At 36.8% G+C, this 20584-nt stretch overlaps 2 protein-coding genes across 2 annotated transcripts; one reads left to right on the forward strand and one right to left on the reverse strand.

The window, feature by feature from the left end:
- Window positions 1-121: 121 nt before the first annotated feature.
- Window positions 122-20488, reverse strand: LOC135683082 (eukaryotic translation initiation factor 3 subunit C). The gene is made up of 29 exons (XM_065198237.2): window positions 20303-20488; window positions 19795-19860; window positions 19602-19678; window positions 19246-19358; window positions 18541-18591; window positions 18262-18336; window positions 18054-18105; window positions 17840-17913; window positions 17395-17552; window positions 16664-16811; window positions 16303-16398; window positions 16036-16105; window positions 15774-15873; window positions 15174-15270; window positions 14472-14590; window positions 13985-14108; window positions 13055-13115; window positions 12154-12533; window positions 11488-11613; window positions 10807-10872; window positions 10265-10352; window positions 9886-9969; window positions 9587-9684; window positions 8800-8849; window positions 3255-3320; window positions 2781-2868; window positions 1439-1531; window positions 896-971; window positions 122-621 (listed from the first exon to the last, which is right to left on the reverse strand). Exons 1-29 carry the CDS (start codon window positions 20407-20409, stop codon window positions 596-598), a joined length of 2829 nt encoding a protein of 942 aa, XP_065054309.2. The 5' UTR covers window positions 20410-20488; the 3' UTR covers window positions 122-595.
- On the forward strand, window positions 3631-8335 carry LOC135688055 (zinc finger MYM-type protein 1-like). Its single transcript, XM_065204750.2, has 3 exons — window positions 3631-4324; window positions 4959-5159; window positions 5494-8335. Exons 1-3 carry the CDS (start codon window positions 4012-4014, stop codon window positions 7737-7739), a joined length of 2760 nt encoding a protein of 919 aa, XP_065060822.2. The 5' UTR covers window positions 3631-4011; the 3' UTR covers window positions 7740-8335.
- Window positions 20489-20584: the final 96 nt, after the last annotated feature.

Consider the following 20584-nt stretch of genomic DNA (forward strand, 5'->3'; position numbering starts at 1 on the left):
AACTTCAAATGACAAACTTCTTACACACTGACAGCATTGATCAACAGCAACGTGGACCATCATGGAAATTACTTGATAACTTTTTTATAAATAGAAAAACACAAACGAAAACAACAAGGAATTCAATTTCACCAATGATCTCTAATATTCCTCTTAGCCAGAGCTATGGCACTAAAGTCATCAAGATAAATAACAGTTAAAAGATACAGAAAATAAATTTAGACAACAGTTTACTTTATTCACAACAAAGTGTGTTGTCAATCAGCTGTTTTTGGTGTTAGTCAAACAGCATTAGTGAGGACTTTGCTCTCGATTTGAATATAAATGGTTTTTAAGGTAATAAAAATTACTGATCTCGAAATTTCTTGAAGAAACAATATTAACAGACAAAAATTGCCAATGAGTAAACTGTTGCTAAATCTAACAGAATAATACTGATCAGCCAAAAATAAACAGTGTATATTAATGACTAAAATAGATGCGATTTTTAAAGTGCAGGTTTCCATTGATATTGACAATAACAACTGTCAACGAGTTCTCTAGATTCCAATTTTCCTTTTGAAGCAAATAATCGATGTCGACTTTCTCTTTTCCGCTACTGCCTTCCGTGCCTGAATCGTCCTACAGATAATCAGAAAAAAGGGAATATAAAATAAGTTACTGCTGTCGGATTATCTTTTCGCAGCAATAGCTGGCGTACAATATGCCTTGAAAATGTGCTAGAAGAAGTAAATAGCAGAAAAAGGCATCTACAGACGGAAATTGGGATTACATGAAGAGAGTTCTGTTGCTGACTGGAATGAGCAAGGCTGACTGGAATGAGCAAGACGCTAAAGAGAAGGAAAGCTGCAGGCAAAAAGGAACTGATAAAAACAAGAGGAATTAGAAATCTTACCTTGTCTTCCTTTATCAAAATATCCACCGTGTTTGAAGTCCGTTATACGTTCATATTGCTCGGCAAGATTTCCAATCTAAACACATACAACTCTCTTTTAGTTATTATAAACCAATGGTTAAACAAAACTACGTAAAACCTTTTATAATAGTGGTAGTCAACTTGGCAGTAAAATAACAACTTGGAAGTCAAAGCAAAAAATGAAATAAGCAATGGTGGTTATAAATTAGATTCAATAACAGCCAACGCCAATATACTTAAAGATAAAAATTGCAAGAAGAGGCAGTACAAACAGATATCAGCTTCACAAAATACGGAATCACAGATGCTTTTTCAAGGGAGTAAACACTTCAAATAACCAAATCTTTTCGAAATATTTGCGTTGATGGGTCAGGCCTAAGAGTCTGTAAAAGAAACATCATCTCGGCTTGACTGTGAAATCACTGAGGTTTTATACTAAAACATTTAAATCAGTAGAATTTGATGAGGCATTAAACACCATGAATTAGCAAGAGAATATAAAGTGATTTGCATTGTCCATACCTTGTCTGCAAGTTGTAAAGTTAAGCTTTGAAGAAGAGTAGGCTCAGCGCCATGATGTAGGATAAGCGTTTGAGTTGGTTCATCCCAAGATGCCTGCAAAACCAAGTTTAGTGTTTACAAAAAATCCAAGCGAAATTATGAATATGCAGAGAGACACCTAAACGCATTATGAAGATGCAGAGAGAAAATAACTGAAGAGCAAGATTTGGGCAGTAGTGTTGGCAAAAAAATCACTTTGGGTCGATGTATGTAAAAATGCATTTCCTAAAATAAAAACCCTACAAGGCCTTTAAAGAGAAAACAGTTCTGGAAATAATTACTAAGGGCGTTTAAATGATCAACAATTAGTGAGTTCAAAAGCTCAACAACAGAATTAATTATTATCAACATTTTGAATAACGGAAAAGAGAAATCTCATTTTGACCCACAGCATGAAATTACTCTAATTGAGAAACTTTTTGACCGTTCAAACTACAAACAACTCCACGTTTCTTTGTTCTGCTACAGAGTACATACAGTCTTTATATGGACTTGGTATGAAAATACTTGGGCCAGCACATGGTATACTTTCCAAAAAGATGTACGCTCCAAGGCTGAGGCGTCGTAAGTTACCAGTCTTACGTTGCCAGGTGTTAGAAGCGACTTAGGCCCACTACAAATCTCGCAAGACCTGTAGATCCTAGGCTGATCTTCCATACACGCAATAACAGCATCTCAACAGGGGAAAGATGCTACTGACGTAGTATGGGTCACCAAGGAGTCCTCAAAATGTTTAGATGATTCAACATATTGAAGCAGACGAAGACACAAGAATTGGCAAATATTACAGGGAAGATTGCTAGCGAGGTATGATACCGGAGCAAGTCACACTAACATAGTTCGCTGTTTATCGTTTATAAATTGATCGGTTTAAGATGATTCTTATCCAACATTCCCAGTGGAAAGTAAACTGCCAAAAAGTCTGAAAACCCCCTCGAAGATCTTTTCTTTGTTTGTTCTAGCTAAATTCCTCCAATGCATGGTATGGATTGTAACAGTGCCATTGTCAATAAGTTCTGTGCCAATAGAGGATTTTTAAGGTGCCCTTGACCAGAAAGAAGGTTAGGGTTAGCAGAGACATTTAGGAGCTACAAATCGTAAAATGGGCAAAGAAAAATCTAGAATTTTGTTTCCGAAGAGTATTCGTGGCAGGAAGGCAGAGAGACGACACAGAATATGTAAGGCCTTTAAAAAGGATTCTATCACGTTTCTGGGTTCCCAATATTACTATACATGGCGATAGAGTTGTTAGGCAGGACCAGCAAAAACGAAATTATAATTTTGTCTGTCAAAAAGGATTTACCTGCAGTTCCTCGCCAATGATCATCTTGCTGACGATACTGTGCACGATAGTTGGGGGTAGTTCAAACATCTCTGCTAGACTATGCATGCTGAAAAACAGAAAATATGTATGACATGCTAAAATAGATTGGGCAAACACAAGGAAACAAAAATACAAACAGAAATAAAAAACAATGGTTAATGGTTAAAGAATAGGAGAGAAAACAGGCCACTAATCCGTGTGTCATTAGAAGTATTTCAATAACAGGGGAAAGGAAGAAGGTATAAAACTGATGGTGTCAGTGATCAGTGGAGAAACGTGAATATATGACCAGGAGAAATCCTCAGTGGCCTTCTTCGGAAAGCATGAAAAAAATCCGCATGAGGAACTGAGGCACATATATAGATCTAAAAAGTGGAAGGAGTGCTGGCTTGTAGACAATGAAGCTTGCTGCTACATGAAGTAAAAACAAATCATGTTCGTAGCATTACGTACCTTATAGAATCATAAACCTTGTTATATGTGAACAGATAAGTTCGCAGGCTTTCTTCCTTTATTTTCCTGAAGAAAACAAATGCATCATAGTAAATAAGGAAAACTTTTTATAATGTATACAAATGGTAAGGTGAAGATCACTTTATGCAATAAATATTGCAACTGGCATTTTAGCTGGTTATGTAAGGAAAAGCCCTAATACGGGGAAGAGAGGGAGGAATAAAGAAAGTGGGAGTTAGATGAAACTTGTTGTTTGTTCTAATTTTTAACAAAGACAGGTTATAAAAGCTATGGAAGATAGAAGAAGGGCATTGTTTACAAAGTCTGGGAAAGAACGATGTGTTGTAGGACTGAGGCCTGGCTATTAGTCATTTAGCAACAGTGGTGGCGCCAGAGGGGGGGCAGGGGGGGCTACAGCCCCCCCGTCGGAGGAGGCTAGCCCCTCCGTCGGAAGATAAATTATGCTTGAATTTTTTTTGTCGGAGCGAATTTTTTAAGTTTTGGCGGAAATAGAAATTTCTAAAAGGACTGTTATCAGAATTCAGGAAGCTCATCCCAAAACAACTCATCGACACATCAATTTCATGGTAAATAATAATCTGTTATAAGAAGTTTGAATTGGTTGTTTAGATGTTCAGTACCAGGTGTTTTCCGCATGCTGTTAAATTTGATCTTATGTTATGGATAGTGCAGTTCGTCCAAATCTTGCTTGCTATAACCAACCTACAACATCGGAATATTTTTGTGCGATAGCGATATGGCAACAAATGTTACCCGTTTCAGTGTTAGATGTAGTATATGTAATGACGTATTTAACAATGATTACGCTGCCCGCCACACGAAGTCCAAGCACAAAGATTTGGCTGCAATGGGAAGGACTGCTCCTACGACGGCAATAGTTGAAACGGACTCGCAGCAGAGAAAAATAAAAACATTTTTTCAATCAAAAGGCGGTACTTTTCCAAAGAAACGAAAGGTTAATGATTTTGAAACTGAAAGAACAACAGAAGACCCCGAAGAACAAGAAGTTGAAATTTCGAAAATTCAAGACGAAGAGCAAATCGAACGTGGTATGTTATACGTTTTAATATTTAAGTCCTTTTAATACGAGGAAAAACACTTAGCAAAGGGCTTCAGCCATAAAAACAATCAAACTCATTTACGTAGTAGCTAAGCCATTTTACCCCATCCCAACCATACATATTTGTAGTGTTTTGCTTCTACGTACACGTTTTTTTATTTATAAGAAACTTGACTCAAGCCCAGAGTACTAATAGTTTCCAAATTTCTTATTTTTTACTATTTTTAAGGGAAACCATCTATTACTATTTACGATAAATCCTTCTAGTTTTTTTTATAAACAAGTTCCTTATTAAGAAAAAAACGTGTATTTTTATAGGAAACCTAGCTCTCCAGAAATTAAAAGTTTCTTATTTTCGGACCTATATAATATGGGATTTCACTGCGACTGCGACATATTTAAACAAATATACCTGGCTATGACTGGATGAGGAATAAACCTTGTTAGACGTATAAATTTCTTCGTTTTATTTACAAATAAAAATAATTTTTTGGATGATTTTGATATTAAGAGTCACAAAAGATTGATTAGTAAAAATGCCTTTTTGTCCATCTCCCAGGAGATATTATAATCTTTTTCACACATGTAAAACAGGGTAGTAAATCATTTGTTTAAACTTCCAGGTACAACTTCTAGCTTGGACCCCGAAGTCACGAATGTAGATGCTGACAACTACGTCACCATTTCGGAAGCCGAACAGTCGATGTCGGACATTGTGGAAGCAGCAAATGAAAGCGACAGCAACGAGGATATCGAGGAAAATTTGGAACAGTTGGAACTCGAGTTGGAAGATGAAGTTGATCCTGCAGGATTATCAGCCGAAGGTATACTAACTAGCTATCAGATATAATCGTAACTCTCCATTAACCAGCGGCGTAGGGGGGTACTAAAAAGTGGAAGGGCGCGTGAAAAAAGGGCACCTTGGTATGTAATTAAGACGAAGGCAAACCCTGCTAGAAGGGCACGGGGGCATGCTCGCCCGGAAAAGTTTTGCATATAAGCAGCCACTTTGGCTCCCATAGCCTCTTTCGCACTAAAGCTCAAAGAAAAGTCTAAAACAATGAAAAGAGGCACTTCTCAGATATAAAATAGGGCACTGCCAAGAACTTAACAGGAAAAAAGTTTGCAAAGTGTGATGGATAATTTTTTTCGTTTTAGCACTTCAAGGAGATTCGAGAGGACCGCAACTTACACTATCCGTCGCTGGCCCCAAGGACATATCCTCAACCAAAGACGGCGGACCTGTGCAGCCTCGTAATATTTCCTTCCCTACACATTTGATTGGCAATCAGCATCGCGCATTCACACCTTTGCTGTATGAAAAGTATCCCTGGATTGAGTATTCGCAAATGGAGGATGCCATCTTCTGTTTCCACTGTCGTAATTTTTCAGAGAATCGGAAGGATCCAGCGTTTGTTAGTCAAGGCTTGCGCAATTGGAAAAGATGCTATGGCACCAAAGTGAATGATAACAAACTCTTGCAACATCAAACCAGCCATCTTCATGCCCAAAGTGTAGCTGCTAAAGCGCACTATGAAAACGTTAAGTCTGGAAATTTTCAGACCATTGCCACACTTCATGATGCCGCTTATTCGAAACTGGTTAAAGACAACAGGCATTACATGCGAGTGATTTGCGAAGTCCTGCTTCTCACTGCTCAGCGGAAGATTGCCCAACGTGAGACTGGAGGTTCATTTCGTGTTGCCGATATAAATAAAGAAGCTCTAGACTATGGACCTTCTTGTGGTAATTTTCTTGCGATACTTGGTCTTCTTGCAAGGCATGACCCAGTTGTTGCTGACAAAATCCGCACTGGCCCGAAAAATGCAAAGTATACTCACCACAGCGTACAGAATGCCATCTTAGACATTATGAAAGACATGGTTCTTGAGCAAATAAAAAGTGAGCTCAATAAGGCTCAGTATTTTACCGTCCTTTCAGATGAGTCTAAAGATAGAAGCAAAAAAGAGCAGCTTGTTGTTGCAGTCCGTTACTGCTACGAGAATGCCATACATGAGGAATTTATTGGCATTGCTGAGGCGCAAAGTTTAGATGCAGATGGTCTTTCAGACACAATAATTGAACGATTGCAACGCATCGAAGCCAACATGAAAGCATGCGTGGGGCAAGGCTACGATGGAGCTTCTGTTGTTTCTGGTCACCTGAATGGCGTTCAAAGGAAACTTCCTCTGAAAACCGGTGCTGAAATGGCTTACTACGTCCATTGCTTTTGTCATCGATTGAACCTTGTGATCGTCGATGTTGTGAAATCAATCAGTTGTGTGGCAGACATGATATCGCTATTCAGAAGCCTGCATTCTTTTCTGAGCAGCAGCACCGTTCATGTACGATGGGTAAAGGTCCAAGAGGATCACAAGGTTCATGTGATGGAAATTGGAAAAGTTTCTGACACGAGATGGTCTTGCCAGGCGAAGCAATTCAATGTTTTCTGGGAGCGGTTGGATATCTTGGTGGAAGTCCTGCAGGATGTGATTGACACAGATACGAACCCCGGTCGCAGAACAGAAGCTACTGGTTATCTTCTGCAGATTGACAGGAAATTTGTGAGATACCTGTTTGCCATCCGACACGTCTTGAACAAAGCCAAATTTGCGTCTGACATGTTGCAGAAACCCTCCAATGATTTGAGTCAAGCCATTGATCTCATTGCAACATTGAAAGATGAACTGGATGACTGTCAAAGCAGGGATAAGATTCAAGAGTTCTGGGATACTGCCGAAGAAGCAGCGGATCGCTTGGAATTGCCGGAAGAAAAAAGACCACCAAGAAAGAGGGCAACGCCTGCTTCTCTTCGAGAGTTTGTTGTGGAAGCATCTTCAGAGCCTCAAGTAGCAAGCGGGTTTGATGGCTACGTACAAAATGTCAAAGAAATACTAAACAGAACAACTGCAGAACTTTGCAAGCGGTTTGACGAAAAAAACATAAAGATCATGAAAGGCATAACTGCATTGGCCCCCAAGTCGAAAAGCTACTTGGACCCAACAACTCTTGTCAATTTTGCTGAGCTTTTTCAGTCTGAAATTGGTGCACTACGCAGTGAAATTGCCACATTTAAATATATGCTCTCAAGAAAAGAAGAAAAACACCGCCCAAGCACACTTCTGCAACTAGAGGCACACTTGGAAAAGCTAAATGAAGCTTTCTTTGAGCTGCACCGGCTTGTATCCATCGCATGCACTTTGCCAGTCTCTTCAGCCGAATGTGAACGCAGCTTCAGCTCTATGCGCCTCATCAAGAGTGATCTGCGCTCACTTATGAAGGACGAGCGTCTAGACAGTCTGATGATGCTAGGTATTCATCGTGCCCGTGGAAGTGCTCTTGACTTGGACTCAGTAGTAGACAGATTTAAGGCTAAGTTCCCGAAGAGTAGAATTGCTCTGTGAAACAATTTTGATTCTTGGACTTGAATTTTCGATATGTAGAAGTGCGTATTCCACCGCTTAGGTCTGTTCCTATAAAGTTACGTTGTGTTCCAGTTTTCCTTAAGTTCAGTTGGTTGCTTTTTATTTAAATTCATACTTTCCAAAGATAGGCCCTACTTGAATTGGCAACGTTTGATGAGTTGTAAAGATTTAGAGTAGTTTTAAGCTTATCTAGAGGCAGCTTTCAAAAAAAATTTCCAGGGACGCCGGAGAAGGGGGGCGCGGGGGGGCAAGCGCCCCTCCTGCCCTTTGCTAGGAGGGGCAAGGGAGGGGGCAAACGTGCCCTTAGTAATATGTCAAAAAACGTAGTAAAAAACACGATTACACCATTTTGATAGCATTTTTAGCCAATCTAATGGGTGTAGCCACCAAAATTTTCCCGGGGGAGTACCCCCGGACCCCCCGAATTTTCGGCTCGCAACGCTCGCCTTCGGTCTCCAGTACCCTTACAATTCCTTGTCGCCCCCTAGCCCTATCGTTCTCTAAAAAAATTAGCCCCTCCGTCGGAAGTGCTAGCCCCTTTGTCGGAGGAAACCTAGCGCCACCACTGTTTAGCAAGGGAACAGAAAACAGCTCTCTTAGTAATCTCAAGGTGAGCTATTTCTAGAGAAATCATAATAGAAACAAAGAAAATTGATTTCAAGGAGAGCAAATTGCTTATGAGAGAAATTTAGGAGAGCTATAGGTAGTTCCCTGCAGCATTTGTAGAGGGCCTGAAGGGGAGCAAGAGCTATGGTTCTCCCTAAATGACCAGGCCTGTAACTGGTATTGGGTCATGTCTAAAGGGACCCTGGGTAATAACTCGGATCTCATAGAAGCAATATTCATGATGCTGTAGAATCTATAAAATATTGTTTCAGCTAAAACGTCCTGGCAAATGCCAAAGCAACTAGCAGCGAAATTGATTATGAAGCTCCTTGGACACCTTTGTTGTGAAAATTCATGCAATACAATTCATGTGAAAAAAAACAAGCTCAAGTCTAATGCAATTTTAAAATTCCACTTCAAATAAGGTCCTTACTTTTTAAGCATTTCTTTGACTTCATCAGATTTGCTAAACAAATTCCAGCTCTGACAAAAAACACAGGAATATTAAAGTGGCTAAAAGTTAGAAATAAGACTAACAATAAAGTTATATATAATATAACTAATATAGAAAGTCACTACGCAGTTATGATCATGATCAATATAGAATGTTTGCTTTCGCACTAAAGCGGTGGTGACAACAACAACCACAGCCCACTCAGGAAAGCAACCAAAGTCCTCTCAGCAGCAAATGAAGAATCAAAACGAAGCTAGCATTTGCAAAGAGAGGTTGGATAGTCTCCCATTTCTGTAACACATTTCTTTCTACTGACAGAAAGTATGCTGACTAGAAATGGAATTAATGAAGAAATCACGTCATTTGATTCTGTTAAGCTAATTCGAAGCGTTAGTTGTGACATTTGCAAATACACCAGTAGATACGAGGTTTAGACTGAGCAGAAACAAAAATTGAGAGTATAATTGGAAGGTGCAAAATTAGATATAAAAAAAATTCAATGGAATACTCGCATAAAATACAACTTTCTTGCTAATACTTAGATATAAGAATGTACTTTACATTATCCAATAAGTAGGGAATCAATAACCATGGACGCAGGGCGATTTTAGGCCCCATTCCCAGTCCTCTTTGAACCCTATCTTCCTCACTGTTATGTTTGTAACGGGGTCTTAAAGTGCTGTGTCGATTTGTATTGACCAGCCATTAATTTCCAAATAAAAGGCTTCTACATTTCATTCTGCAGCATATACTGAATTTAAATTACCTTGATAGCAAGAATATAGCCAGAACAATTTTTCCAGTCTCCTTTCTTCATGGCCTTGGCTGCTGCAACGATGTGCTCTCTCATTGTTTCCGGAGGTCCTGAAATGTGAACAAAAGCAGCTGATGAAAATCAGCAGACTAAAACCCGAGGCGACTACGATTATTAGTTTCGGCTGAGCAATAAACACATCACATAATCGATACCCACAATATTAACGCGAATTCATACGCATACGGTGCTGATACTAACTGGACTTTTATAAATTTACGTTACAATGGAATAAATATCATCCTACTTACCGACCAACGGTTGGCGATCACTGTTGCGTAGTTGGTTGCGGAAGCTTTTGCTTATGATTCTCCTTCGGCTATCGTACTCTCGAGCTAGGAAGAATGGTTAAATTCTAAAATATAACGTATAACCAAACAGATAATTTCCTCACAGGTAATTTGAAGCCTTCGCAGAAATCAAGAACATTGGCAGCATCATTTTGTTCGATTGCACGTGGCATTATAAGCCCAGGGGCAGGCATCTGTACCTAGGCATCAATCTACAAATAAACAGTGTTTCTCCTAATTTGAGCCCCTTAATCAATCAAAAGCACGTGGAATGGTTTATATCTATATCCCAATGATGTTAACTAATTGAACAGTCACTTTATATCAAAATGCGACTTACCTGCCATGTACGGAATTTCTAATAACAATGCCGAGGTGAGGTAGACGCACTCAAGAAGTTCCAAATTGATGTGCATGTGGAATGGGACCTACAAATCAAGGCATAATTTAAACAACGGAGCAACGGAGATTTTAATCTAGAGAGAATATGTGAAGCCAAAGCATGTATGTATCGGTTTCGGTGGTTATCATTTAAAGCAGTTCATGCAAGGAAGCATTTTACCAATCGATAATAACAACAGTTGTACAGACGCATACACAACGGTCTTTAAGTCTCTAATGGTGTCTGAAGCTTATTTTTGTTTGTTAAGCTTGGTTTCCACTATGAGATAATTTTTAAACCATGTCAGATCACAAAAGTATCTCAAATTAACTCACGTTAATTCAAAGTGGAAACCAAGCTTTACTATTTAAAACATATTCAATTTTTACAACTACAGCTATGGACAAAATATCCTAGTAAGATCTAACTGAGATCTTAATCTTGATTGTGACAATAAAGAATAAAAACATGTTGCGCTACGCACACTGTAAACCACTTACAAGTCGTCGTTTTTCGATTTTTTCCTGCTCTGGAGACCTCTCGAAGTTTTTGTTATTCATAAGTCCCTGGAATGGAAGAAGGGAGAACTCAAAAACTGTGAAGGCATTCCGCTTCAGATAACACAGTGAAGGTAACCAGTTAAGAGGAGTTTGGAAGTTTGTCAAGCAACGCTTGCAATTTAACATTCTGTCCAAAGGAAAGATTTTGACAACTTAAAAATGCATACAATGTAATTTGGTTACCAACAATTCCCTACCTACAAAGTTATTTAGTCAAACGTAGTCATTGTATGCCAACAGAGTAAGAAAAAGCAGCCTTGATCTACTGAATATCACACATAAATATAAAACGCTAGGCATTCTGCATCGAAAATAAAATACCGGAAAATAAAACTAATATCAGTCTCATTAAAGATAACACTTCCGTTTTATTACACGTTTACTAATGGCTTTAAAAAAGCAAACATTATAGAAAATACTCAAGCTTTTCGCCTGACACTCTTCAGAGTATAAAACGTCAGAACATAGATCAAAACACTACGCTAGGAAATATATCTACCCGCTCGCCTATTGAAAATGTAATTTTAAGGGGTGGATAAAAATACCAATATGCAACTCTTGGTTAGGTTTTAACTTATACACCAGACCTTCCCAAATAATGCTGGTTTGTCTTTAGCTTACCTGGGCGAGAAGTTCCTTTACCCTGTTGGTTGACTGTACGTCCAACAGAGCATTGTGAGCATCTCGGATCATTCCATGTCTGAAGGCACATAACCCAAGTTGAACCATTGTGCGGTTGTAGAGGATCTGTTTTTGAGAATAGCAGAGGTACTTATCATGACTGAGGGGACAATAAAGCATAGTCTTCTAAGGTTTACAGCCAGAACAAATAGGGCTAATGATGGTTTACAACTTTCAAAATAATTATCAAATTTAAGAAGACATCTGAGCCTGAAAAACGAGTCTTTAGAGGCATTAAGTTACTGGGGAATCTGTAAAATGGAGAGGAAAACAGCTGCAATAGACAATTCTCAAAATTTACGTCACAGTGAAGTAACAGCTGCAATTGAGTAATAGCTGTAGCTGGTATTGAGTAAAACGGGCAGTGTATAAACTCTAATAAATTCAAAAATTGTAAGGGTACCATCGCATGCATGATGAAAATAGCAACATGATGCTTTTGCAATACTCCTTTTCATCTTGCATACGTCATCCCCCCTGCAGAGACATGGCATATCAAGCAGGGTCTACTTTGTATGCACAAAACCAAAGCCTGTCACACAGCATCATGACAAAACAATTCACCAATAAAATGGAAAATATCCGCTTACAAAGTTTTGACTTTACCTGAGTTGGAATGTCCGAATGCTGGATGGTTTCTTGCAGATGAGAAATCAGGATCAAATCCCTTGCCTCGTAGAGCCTGTCATGCAAAGCATGATGGTATATATGACAAAGCATAGATCGTGTTCTCACTCGATCTGATCCGTTGGTGTATACGTACTTGCAAAGTTTATCTATTATTTCTGAATTGCTTTCGCCTTGACTGACATTGTCTTCCCCTGTCTGTTTTTTTTCTTCCGCATTTTCAGTGGTTTCCTTTTCAGGCTGGGTCGTTTCAGCTTCCTTCTTGGTTTCACCTGTAGCCTCTGGTTCAGTTTCAGCCTCGGGTTTCGGCTTTTCTTCCTGCTTCTCGGGAAATGCCTCCTTTCCAGCACGGAGTCCAGCTAAAGTAAATATCAAAAGAAATTTAAAGCAAACACAACGTATCATAAGTACAAACGGTTCAAACCTACAACACTTACATGAACGCGAAAGGTCGGCAAATCAAGAATCTTAATAAGGCTGTCAAGTTATAGGACTGTTCTCTCATAATTTTGGCATTGAAAGTTAAAATTTCAAAGCCTGACAACTATAAGACGATGCTATATGTGCCGTACAATGACCGAAATCGAAAACAACGAAAACGATCTAATCAAAGCACAAGTGGATGATGTCATTTAATAAGGGAACACACTAATTTTTATAAATTAAGGAATAGAAATATGTAGCAAGGAAACAGGTGTTGAGAAAAGAGCAATGCAAACGTAAACATGAAACTTTGGTGAAACATTACTAAATATAATTCCAAAAAAAGATAGATGTATACAGAAAAGAAGCAAAACAAGGGCTTCCTGATTTCAAACATACTTCACTATCAAAAATTAACAAAACAATAGAATCAAATTCTAAGGGGAATAATAAACACCTTGATTTTGCCCGCTCTTCTCCACTTGTTCTCTAATCTTCTTTAAAGCATTCATATCAAGCTGAAAATAACACATAAGCAAATTCAACGTCAGGTCCTGTAATTATCTTATAGATACTTGAACTGCCCTAAATTTCAACAAAAAAAATTGGACTGGATGCTAATGTACTGCAATTTATCAAAATAACATCCTAACTACAATAACTTTAATACTGAGCCAGGGGCGTCTGGACCAGGGGGCAGGGGAGCCGTGGCCCCCTCTGCTCTCACAATTTGATGGATTTTCCGAAAAATAATTGTTTTATCGGAAAATTCTCAAACTTGAGCTGTGGGTAATTCTCAAACTCTTAGCAACATAAATTACTTGGACTAAACTACTTACTGTAAATTCGAGAGGCAATTCACTTTTGTTAAGAAAATACTAGATTTCCACAAAACAAAATGATTTCTCAGGATTTACCGATGCCTACCATAGAGTCATTTGGTGTTCGGAATTATTCAGTTAAAATCCGAAACTTCAAGGGCCATATTTGGTTATGGAAATTGGTCAAAATTGGTATAAATCATATCTTTATTTGATATTGAACACCAGGACAGTACCAATTTTGTGCCTATCATCAGATTGTGTCCCAGATTTGAAAATGTATGCAGTTATGTTGCGTGAGGTAAAACAAGGTAGAAGTTGATCAAAGCCGTTGATTTCCCCTAGTGGACATTCAATTTAAGAACAATAATTTAACATTAAAAATTTGCTTCTAATAATGCGATTTCCGACGAATTTGAAGCAATTGTGCTCCCCTCTAGAATTCATTCGCCACGATGCCCCTGTACTGAGCACTAATGAAAACAAAATAATATTAAAAATTTGCATAAGCAAATCACAGCCTCTTCACAGTCAACAAATTAATCAAAGGAATCATAAACACAAACCTTATAATAAATATGCTCGATCCGTAATAAATACATTTTTGAAATCAAATCTGTGGTAGAAGTCTTCTCTAAATAACTTTGCATCCGAAGGATAATTTTGGTAAGCAAAGCTTCATCTCTCAGCCTAGAAAAAAATCAGTTAGATAAAAAGGTTGCAAAAAAATCTCACGTTTAGCATTTCTGTCTTTCAGGGGCAATGTTACATTTTCTGCCTCCAAAATTTAATCTCCTGAAGAAAAGGGGTTTGGTAACAGTGTTGTGAAATTCAAAGGGAATGGCTCAATTGTACAGTGTGACTTTGAGCTGTTAAGTACAAGCCCAGAAAACATTGCGATTACAGGCTCAAAGACCACGGAGAAGGTCATTGACAATAAGAGAAATATTACTATCATGCCCCAATCTCATTCCTTTCATTGTTTTCTTTACAAAAAAGGTTATAAAAGCTAAATGATGTTTCCAGGCTGAAGGATGAGTCCTGCTCTCTTACCTGTCAACATATTCAGTAGAGTGACAATCTGTGTTTTGAAGGATCTTTAAAAATTCTGTATACAGTCTCTCCAAAACTGTAAATGGACACCCACGCACTCTCAGTGGCTCCTCTTGGTTCTGAGAAAAAAATGAACTCTTTCAGGCTGGGATATCCAATGGTTTTCCTTCTTGGTATGTAAATTCTTTTGAATAAAGCAGATTTTGATACCCCAGTCTAGTAATATAAAAGTTGTATACCATGTGCTTCTTGAAAAATAGAATCTATTTGAATATTCAAAGGCACTAGATGGGCTTTGAACTGGTTGACTAAAAGTTGCAGCAACGAGACTCTAAATGACAAGACTCTAAATGACGAGACTCTAAATGACAAGACTCTAAATGACAAGACTCTAAATGACAAGACTCTAAATGACGAGACTCTAAATGGGTCCAGAAGGGGAATCACACCCAAAAAACATTAAAATTAATTGTGATAGGTGATGACTTTGGGTTACTATATACTTTTCTGATTATTTGATAATTCTGAGGCTTTTAAATTGTTTGTGATTTCCTTGAGACTAGTTGATAATAACAAGATTATTGTCCTGTTGATTTGAAGCTTACATCAATAAAAGCAACCACAAGAAGCGTATTTGACCAAAGCTCATTGTCATATCATGAAAATAATTTCATTGTCTACTTTTACCAAAGCTCTACTGACCTCAACATTCTCAGCATCATCAGAAATGTTGTCCCCAACTTGAATGCCTTCATTTTCTTCTAACAAAGTCAGAATGTTTTGAATTTCTTCCAGAGCACTTTTAAGAGAATAATAAGCAACTTATCAGGGTTTTATTATATGCATGCAGTCTGGACTTTCTTAGCAAGGAAAAGTATTTATTCATGTGGAAAGTGTTGATAATAAAGTGAACATCACATGAGTCCAAAGGGGGCACGTCTGCATCCAATGACCCCTTGCATGACTTATAGCATTAATCACACTATATATGCAAAAGAAATTACACAGTATATAAATATATAAATAGAAAGCTGAAAATTAAAATTTTTTCAGAAATGATTGTATTTTCTTTTCAGTTTTATGCAACAAAAAGTTCAAGAAGCAAAACTATTTTTTTCATTTATTGGAGTGGAGGCTAATGTTACTAGAGACTAGCCATGAATATATTGACACATTCTTTTAGCAAATGCAACAGAGGTCATTCATCTAAAGTATTCAAGCAGATACTGGAACTGGTTGAGTGACATTACATGATTACTAGCTTGAGAATTTTAATGGCAAAAAATCAGCATAGTTGCATACTTTTTCCACATATCTGGTTTCAACGGTGTATCAGTGGTGGGTACTGAATCAAATAAGGCAGCCATGATATTAAAGGTGATCTTCAGGTTCAACCCAGGTCCTAAAACAGGAAAGTTACATAAGTCAAATTGAAGTAAACATTAACACCAACTGGGTATGGTGTTAATGGTCAAGGTTTTTCCTAAATCAAAATTGCTGGAAATGACCAAAACCAAAAGCCAAGATTGTACTAACCAACAACAAATAATCTTGTTGTACTAACCAAGATTGTGTTTGTCAGAAATCCTCTTGAGCTCTTTAAAATAACCAACTTGATCTGGTTTGTCTGTGCTCTGGAAATGTGAAAAAGAAAATATGATATATCTGAAAATCTTTACTTAATGAGATTATTAGAACCATAAGCAAATAGACAGGTATAAATAAATAAATAGCTTGACTTAAAACAAACCTAGCAATTTTTACTACAGAACAGTTCTAAGAAGGGGAATCCAAGCATTTTAAACAACTGATAAAGAAACTATATGCCTACCTTCTTTCCACGCACTGCAAGGATCTCTTGCAATTTCTTCAGCACTGCTTGATGGTTAATCTCAACATCTTTGGGGAAAAGCTGTCTTGACTTTTCCTGATAAAAAACAGTTGATCAGTCATACTTACCTACAAAGTGCTTTAATAAAAATAAAAGGAGCAAATGGGCCATTTATGACATAAACTTGAGACAACAAATTTAAAGTGATGGTTTGCAATATTCAGCCTTAAAAATAATCTCTGGCACCACATTGCTTCAAACAACAAAATTAGTCATCACAAATGTAGGGGTCATTCCCACAGGTCAAGGAAGTTTCATAGTACCATACTCCTTAACTTCTCAATAAGCCAAACAACCTTACCCTTGTGACTTCTATAAAGCCTTCATGATCTGCAATTGCAATCTCTTTCCCTAGTCTACGTTTTCCTTCAGTTTTTCTATCTGCTTTTTCAACATCTTCTGCCTCTATTTTTTCTTTCTTTTGCTTCTTTGAAACCTTTGCTTCACTCCTTGGGATGTACAAACCCAAAATAAGCAATGCATTTCCACAAATAATATCTCAATTTACTTTGTCATTCATCACTTATTCTACATGTAATCAAAACATTTATGACAACAACTGTAGTATTCTTGACCAAGAAAGGCAGCAAAGGTTATCTGCTTTCTAACGATGCTCAGCTTTTACAATTTTTATAGCATTGATTTTACGACCGATAATCATACAGTATGAAAACCGGAGATACCACAATGCAGGTCTGTAAAAATTATTTAACATTGAATCTTCAATGATACGATATAGCTTCCAAAGCTCAACATTACACCATTTCCTAATTACAATAAATTAGGTACATTATACAATAAATTTTCAATAATGAAGATAATTAACTGCAAAAAACTCAATTGGCCTACATTGCATCTATGTAAAATAACATATATAATGCTTTTCTGTAGCAGTGTGACATTTGGTATAATGTTTCACAATTTGAGCACTGATGAAATGTTTCACAATTTTTCTTGAAAAACTGGCACTAGAAATTAAAAATAAATAAATTCTTTTAAGCAAACTTCAATTCAAATATATAAAAGACATACTTTTCTGTTTTTAAAAACATTGCTGCAGTTAAGGCTCTGGTACCACCAGCTGGCAACTCATCATCTGAAGATGTTTCATCTTCATCACCCTCATCTTCAAAGAATGAATCATAGTCATCATCATCTTCATCACCCTCATCAAATTGCTTTTGCTTTGGCTGAAAATCAGATAACTATATTTTAAAGCCAAATCTTCCATTTATTTTTAATCATCTAAGCTAAAGGAAAAGGTTTATATGCTTTGAGCCAGAATTTGACTTGTTCTCAAACCAGCTCCCAAATTACAACAAAAGTTTGAATTCACGAGAGTGACATAAATCCTGCAATGTTAGGTAACTATAGAGTTGATCTGTGAATTTTCTGGAAATTCTATCCAGTTTAAAGACAGAAATACTGATTTAAGATTAAGATAAAAAATTAAAAATAAAAATTAAGCAATATTTACTTGTTTTAACATAGAGGATGCTTTTGGTTTCTCAACTTCCTCAGCCTCATCTTCGCTATCATCACTTTCAGAACCTTTAAAGATAACAAGAAAAATTGTTTGTGCATATGTATCCAAAAATTATCATAACAAAATAGCATTTTTCTACTTTCTTGATAAACTAGACAAAGCTCAATCAAAACTATTCCAGATTTCTATTATATATTTCACAAACCTGACTTTTCTTCATCTTCTTCTGCCTCTTCCTCCTCATATTGTTCAGGGTTCTGAAAAATTCAGGGATCAAAATTATTCTATACTCTGCAATAAGAAGGCAAAACCTTAAATAATTATAACATGTTTAGAACTTACATCAATGGGCAACCAAGAATGTATTTAACGGGAAAATAACAATGTGTGTATAGAGAAATCATAGAAGTCACCTCTTTAAAATCTTTGATTTTCTCTTCAAAGTCTCTGTTGTATTTCTTCATTTTCTGTCTAAGACTGCTAAGACTCTGGAAAAAAATTATTAACAGGTTCAGATTATGTATCAAAAAAAATAATAATTACTGATTCCGTAGTCAAAATAAAGCATCGGTTGAATACATGGTACAAAAATTGAACTGAAAAACAAAACATCTGAAATAACAAAAGAAGTACAAGAAGTATAATCAAACTGATCAACTAATTGGTTTGATAACAATTTGATCAAAACTTACCTTTGCATTGACTTTTGACAGCTTCTGACGACTCTCCTTGTCCTCCCATTGCTATACAAGACAAATCATTAAGATTGTCTAAATTCCTATTTTATTTGCATAAGTTGCACATATATTACATGCATAAATACTAAAGCTGGCTTGCATATAAATTTTATATGTAATATGCTGAACATTATTTTTCATCTTACTTTAAATAGAAATTCTATTAGAATGCCACCAAGAGTATCTTGAAAAATAAACTATGGTTGAACCAACATAACAAAACAACTTATACGATCAGAATATAATACTAGGCCACATTACGTATTCAGTGTAAGAGTAGTAAAAACGTGTTCACAGCATGACTAAGCATGGCTTAACTTAAAGTGTCAATCAATGATACTATGAGTCAAAACATGATAATAGTAAATGTCTTGTCAAATTCCAGATTTTGCAGACACTTTTGAGATTCAAAAAGCTTTGGGCGAATAATCAATTTCGAATATATAATTTCCTTTTGTTTTTATGCATCAACTTGGTTGATCAAAGTTGACAAAAGAAGTAAACTTGAAATGACTTTACAAAACTTTATTTCCTTCTTATTATAAACAGTTATTTCTACATGTGACTAAAAAGCAGAAATTGATTGGACTATAACTGATTTTAATCACTAAAAGAAATACTAAGGTGAAATACTAAAATAAAAGTTTTGAAAAACCATACATTTTGGATAAAATCTTCCAAGTCAGCGAGTGCTTTGATATAAAATGCAGGGATGCCTTCCTTTTCCACAACAGTTTTTGCCTTGATATATGCTTTGCACATGTTTTCCCATTCTAGGAGATTGGATAAATTGAATTAAATCTAATTACCTGGTAAACAGATAAAAGACTGACAAAATTATTCTGAAATTCAATTATATGTTTGAAGGATGGGACAATTAAGCACAGAAAATAGGACACAGACACTTTTGCCAAAAACTCAATTGAAAATGGGGCTTTGACTAATCACAATTATGTTGCAAACTTGATGGAAATATGCAAATAAAGTATTTCAAAAAGACAGCTCATTGCTTTTACCTGTCATCACTTTGGCAATATCCTTAATTTTCATACTGTTTCTCATCTGTTTTATAGCGGTGTGAATTTCTTCAAATCTGCAAATAACCAAATAAGTTTATCCTCTGCTGTGAAAGTATTATCACTTTGAAAAGTTAACATTCAAATGCCTTTTTTCAGGAAAAAAAATACGTTCAATGTACATCTATGTTACCTCTTATCTTTTAAACTTCGAACAGTTCTTTTTACATCATCCTCATCATCACTCATAGGCAAAAACCTGCAGAAAGAAAAATGAGAGTTAAAGTTAAATAATTAACTTCAATCTGCATGCACAGCACCTTCCATCGGAAAAAAACAAAATTATTCGACTATTTCCACGGATTTCTAAACTGTCTCCTAAAATTTCCAAAACTTGCACTTTAAGGTTTCATCTTCAACCTTAAAATTTTAGACTTTTCAATTCTTTACCGACATACGAGTTGAGTTATGGAGATCGAGCAGGGCTGAAGGTGAAATAAGTCTTTGCTTAGTAGCAAAAATTAGCGAATGTCTCCATTCGTTATTAACTTAAAACATTGATTGATCTACCTTCCTTTATACAGATTCCAAACAGAATTTATCAGTGAAAAATTGAATCATGTGAAACAGTATGGCCTATTCCTATCTGAGGGTAGGCCTACGAAGGCGCGAGCTTGTGAATTTGAGCCTAAACTTCATACCTTGATGGAGCTACAGGGCGTGTAGCCCTTGGTGCTGGAGTTACATCTTCTACATCACTATCTTCTGATTCGCTGGAAGAGCTTCCAGCCATAAAAAACTTGGACATTTTGGCTTTTTTACGGTGGCTTTGCAGCGCAGCTTTAGATACGGCCTAACACTTCATCTCGCTTCGAAAAGGAACTTGACTGGACAACCACGTTTTCTTTAATTTCTAAAACTGCGCATGCGCCAGGTACACAGGGAGGTTTAGAACAAAAGGCCGGTGGGGAGGGGAGTTGGGG

This window comes from Rhopilema esculentum, chromosome 7 (assembly GCF_057945365.1).
Source record: "Rhopilema esculentum isolate cy_ngs chromosome 7, ASM5794536v1, whole genome shotgun sequence".
Taxonomy (NCBI): domain Eukaryota; kingdom Metazoa; phylum Cnidaria; class Scyphozoa; order Rhizostomeae; family Rhizostomatidae; genus Rhopilema; species Rhopilema esculentum.

What these genes read in the sequence shown, in the direction of transcription:
- LOC135688055 (XM_065204750.2), top strand. Translation starts at nt 4,012, where the DNA reads ATGGCAACAAATGTTACCCGTTTCAGTGTTAGATGTAGTATATGTAAT. An exon ending in CGAAGAGCAAATCGAACGTG is followed by an intron (nt 4,325 to 4,958) that starts GTATGTTATACG and finishes TTAAACTTCCAG; the next exon opens with GTACAACTTCTAGCTTGGAC. An exon ending in TGCAGGATTATCAGCCGAAG is followed by an intron (nt 5,160 to 5,493) that starts GTATACTAACTA and finishes TTTTCGTTTTAG; the next exon opens with CACTTCAAGGAGATTCGAGA.
- LOC135683082 (XM_065198237.2), bottom strand. Translation starts at nt 20,409, where the DNA reads ATGTCCAAGTTTTTTATGGCTGGAAGCTCTTCCAGCGAATCAGAAGAT. An exon ending in TCGAGCATATTTATTATAAG is followed by an intron (nt 13,116 to 13,984) that starts GTTTGTGTTTAT and finishes TGTTATTTTCAG; the next exon opens with CTTGATATGAATGCTTTAAA. An exon ending in AAGGTTTATGATTCTATAAG is followed by an intron (nt 2,869 to 3,254) that starts GTACGTAATGCT and finishes TCTGTTTTTCAG; the next exon opens with CATGCATAGTCTAGCAGAGA.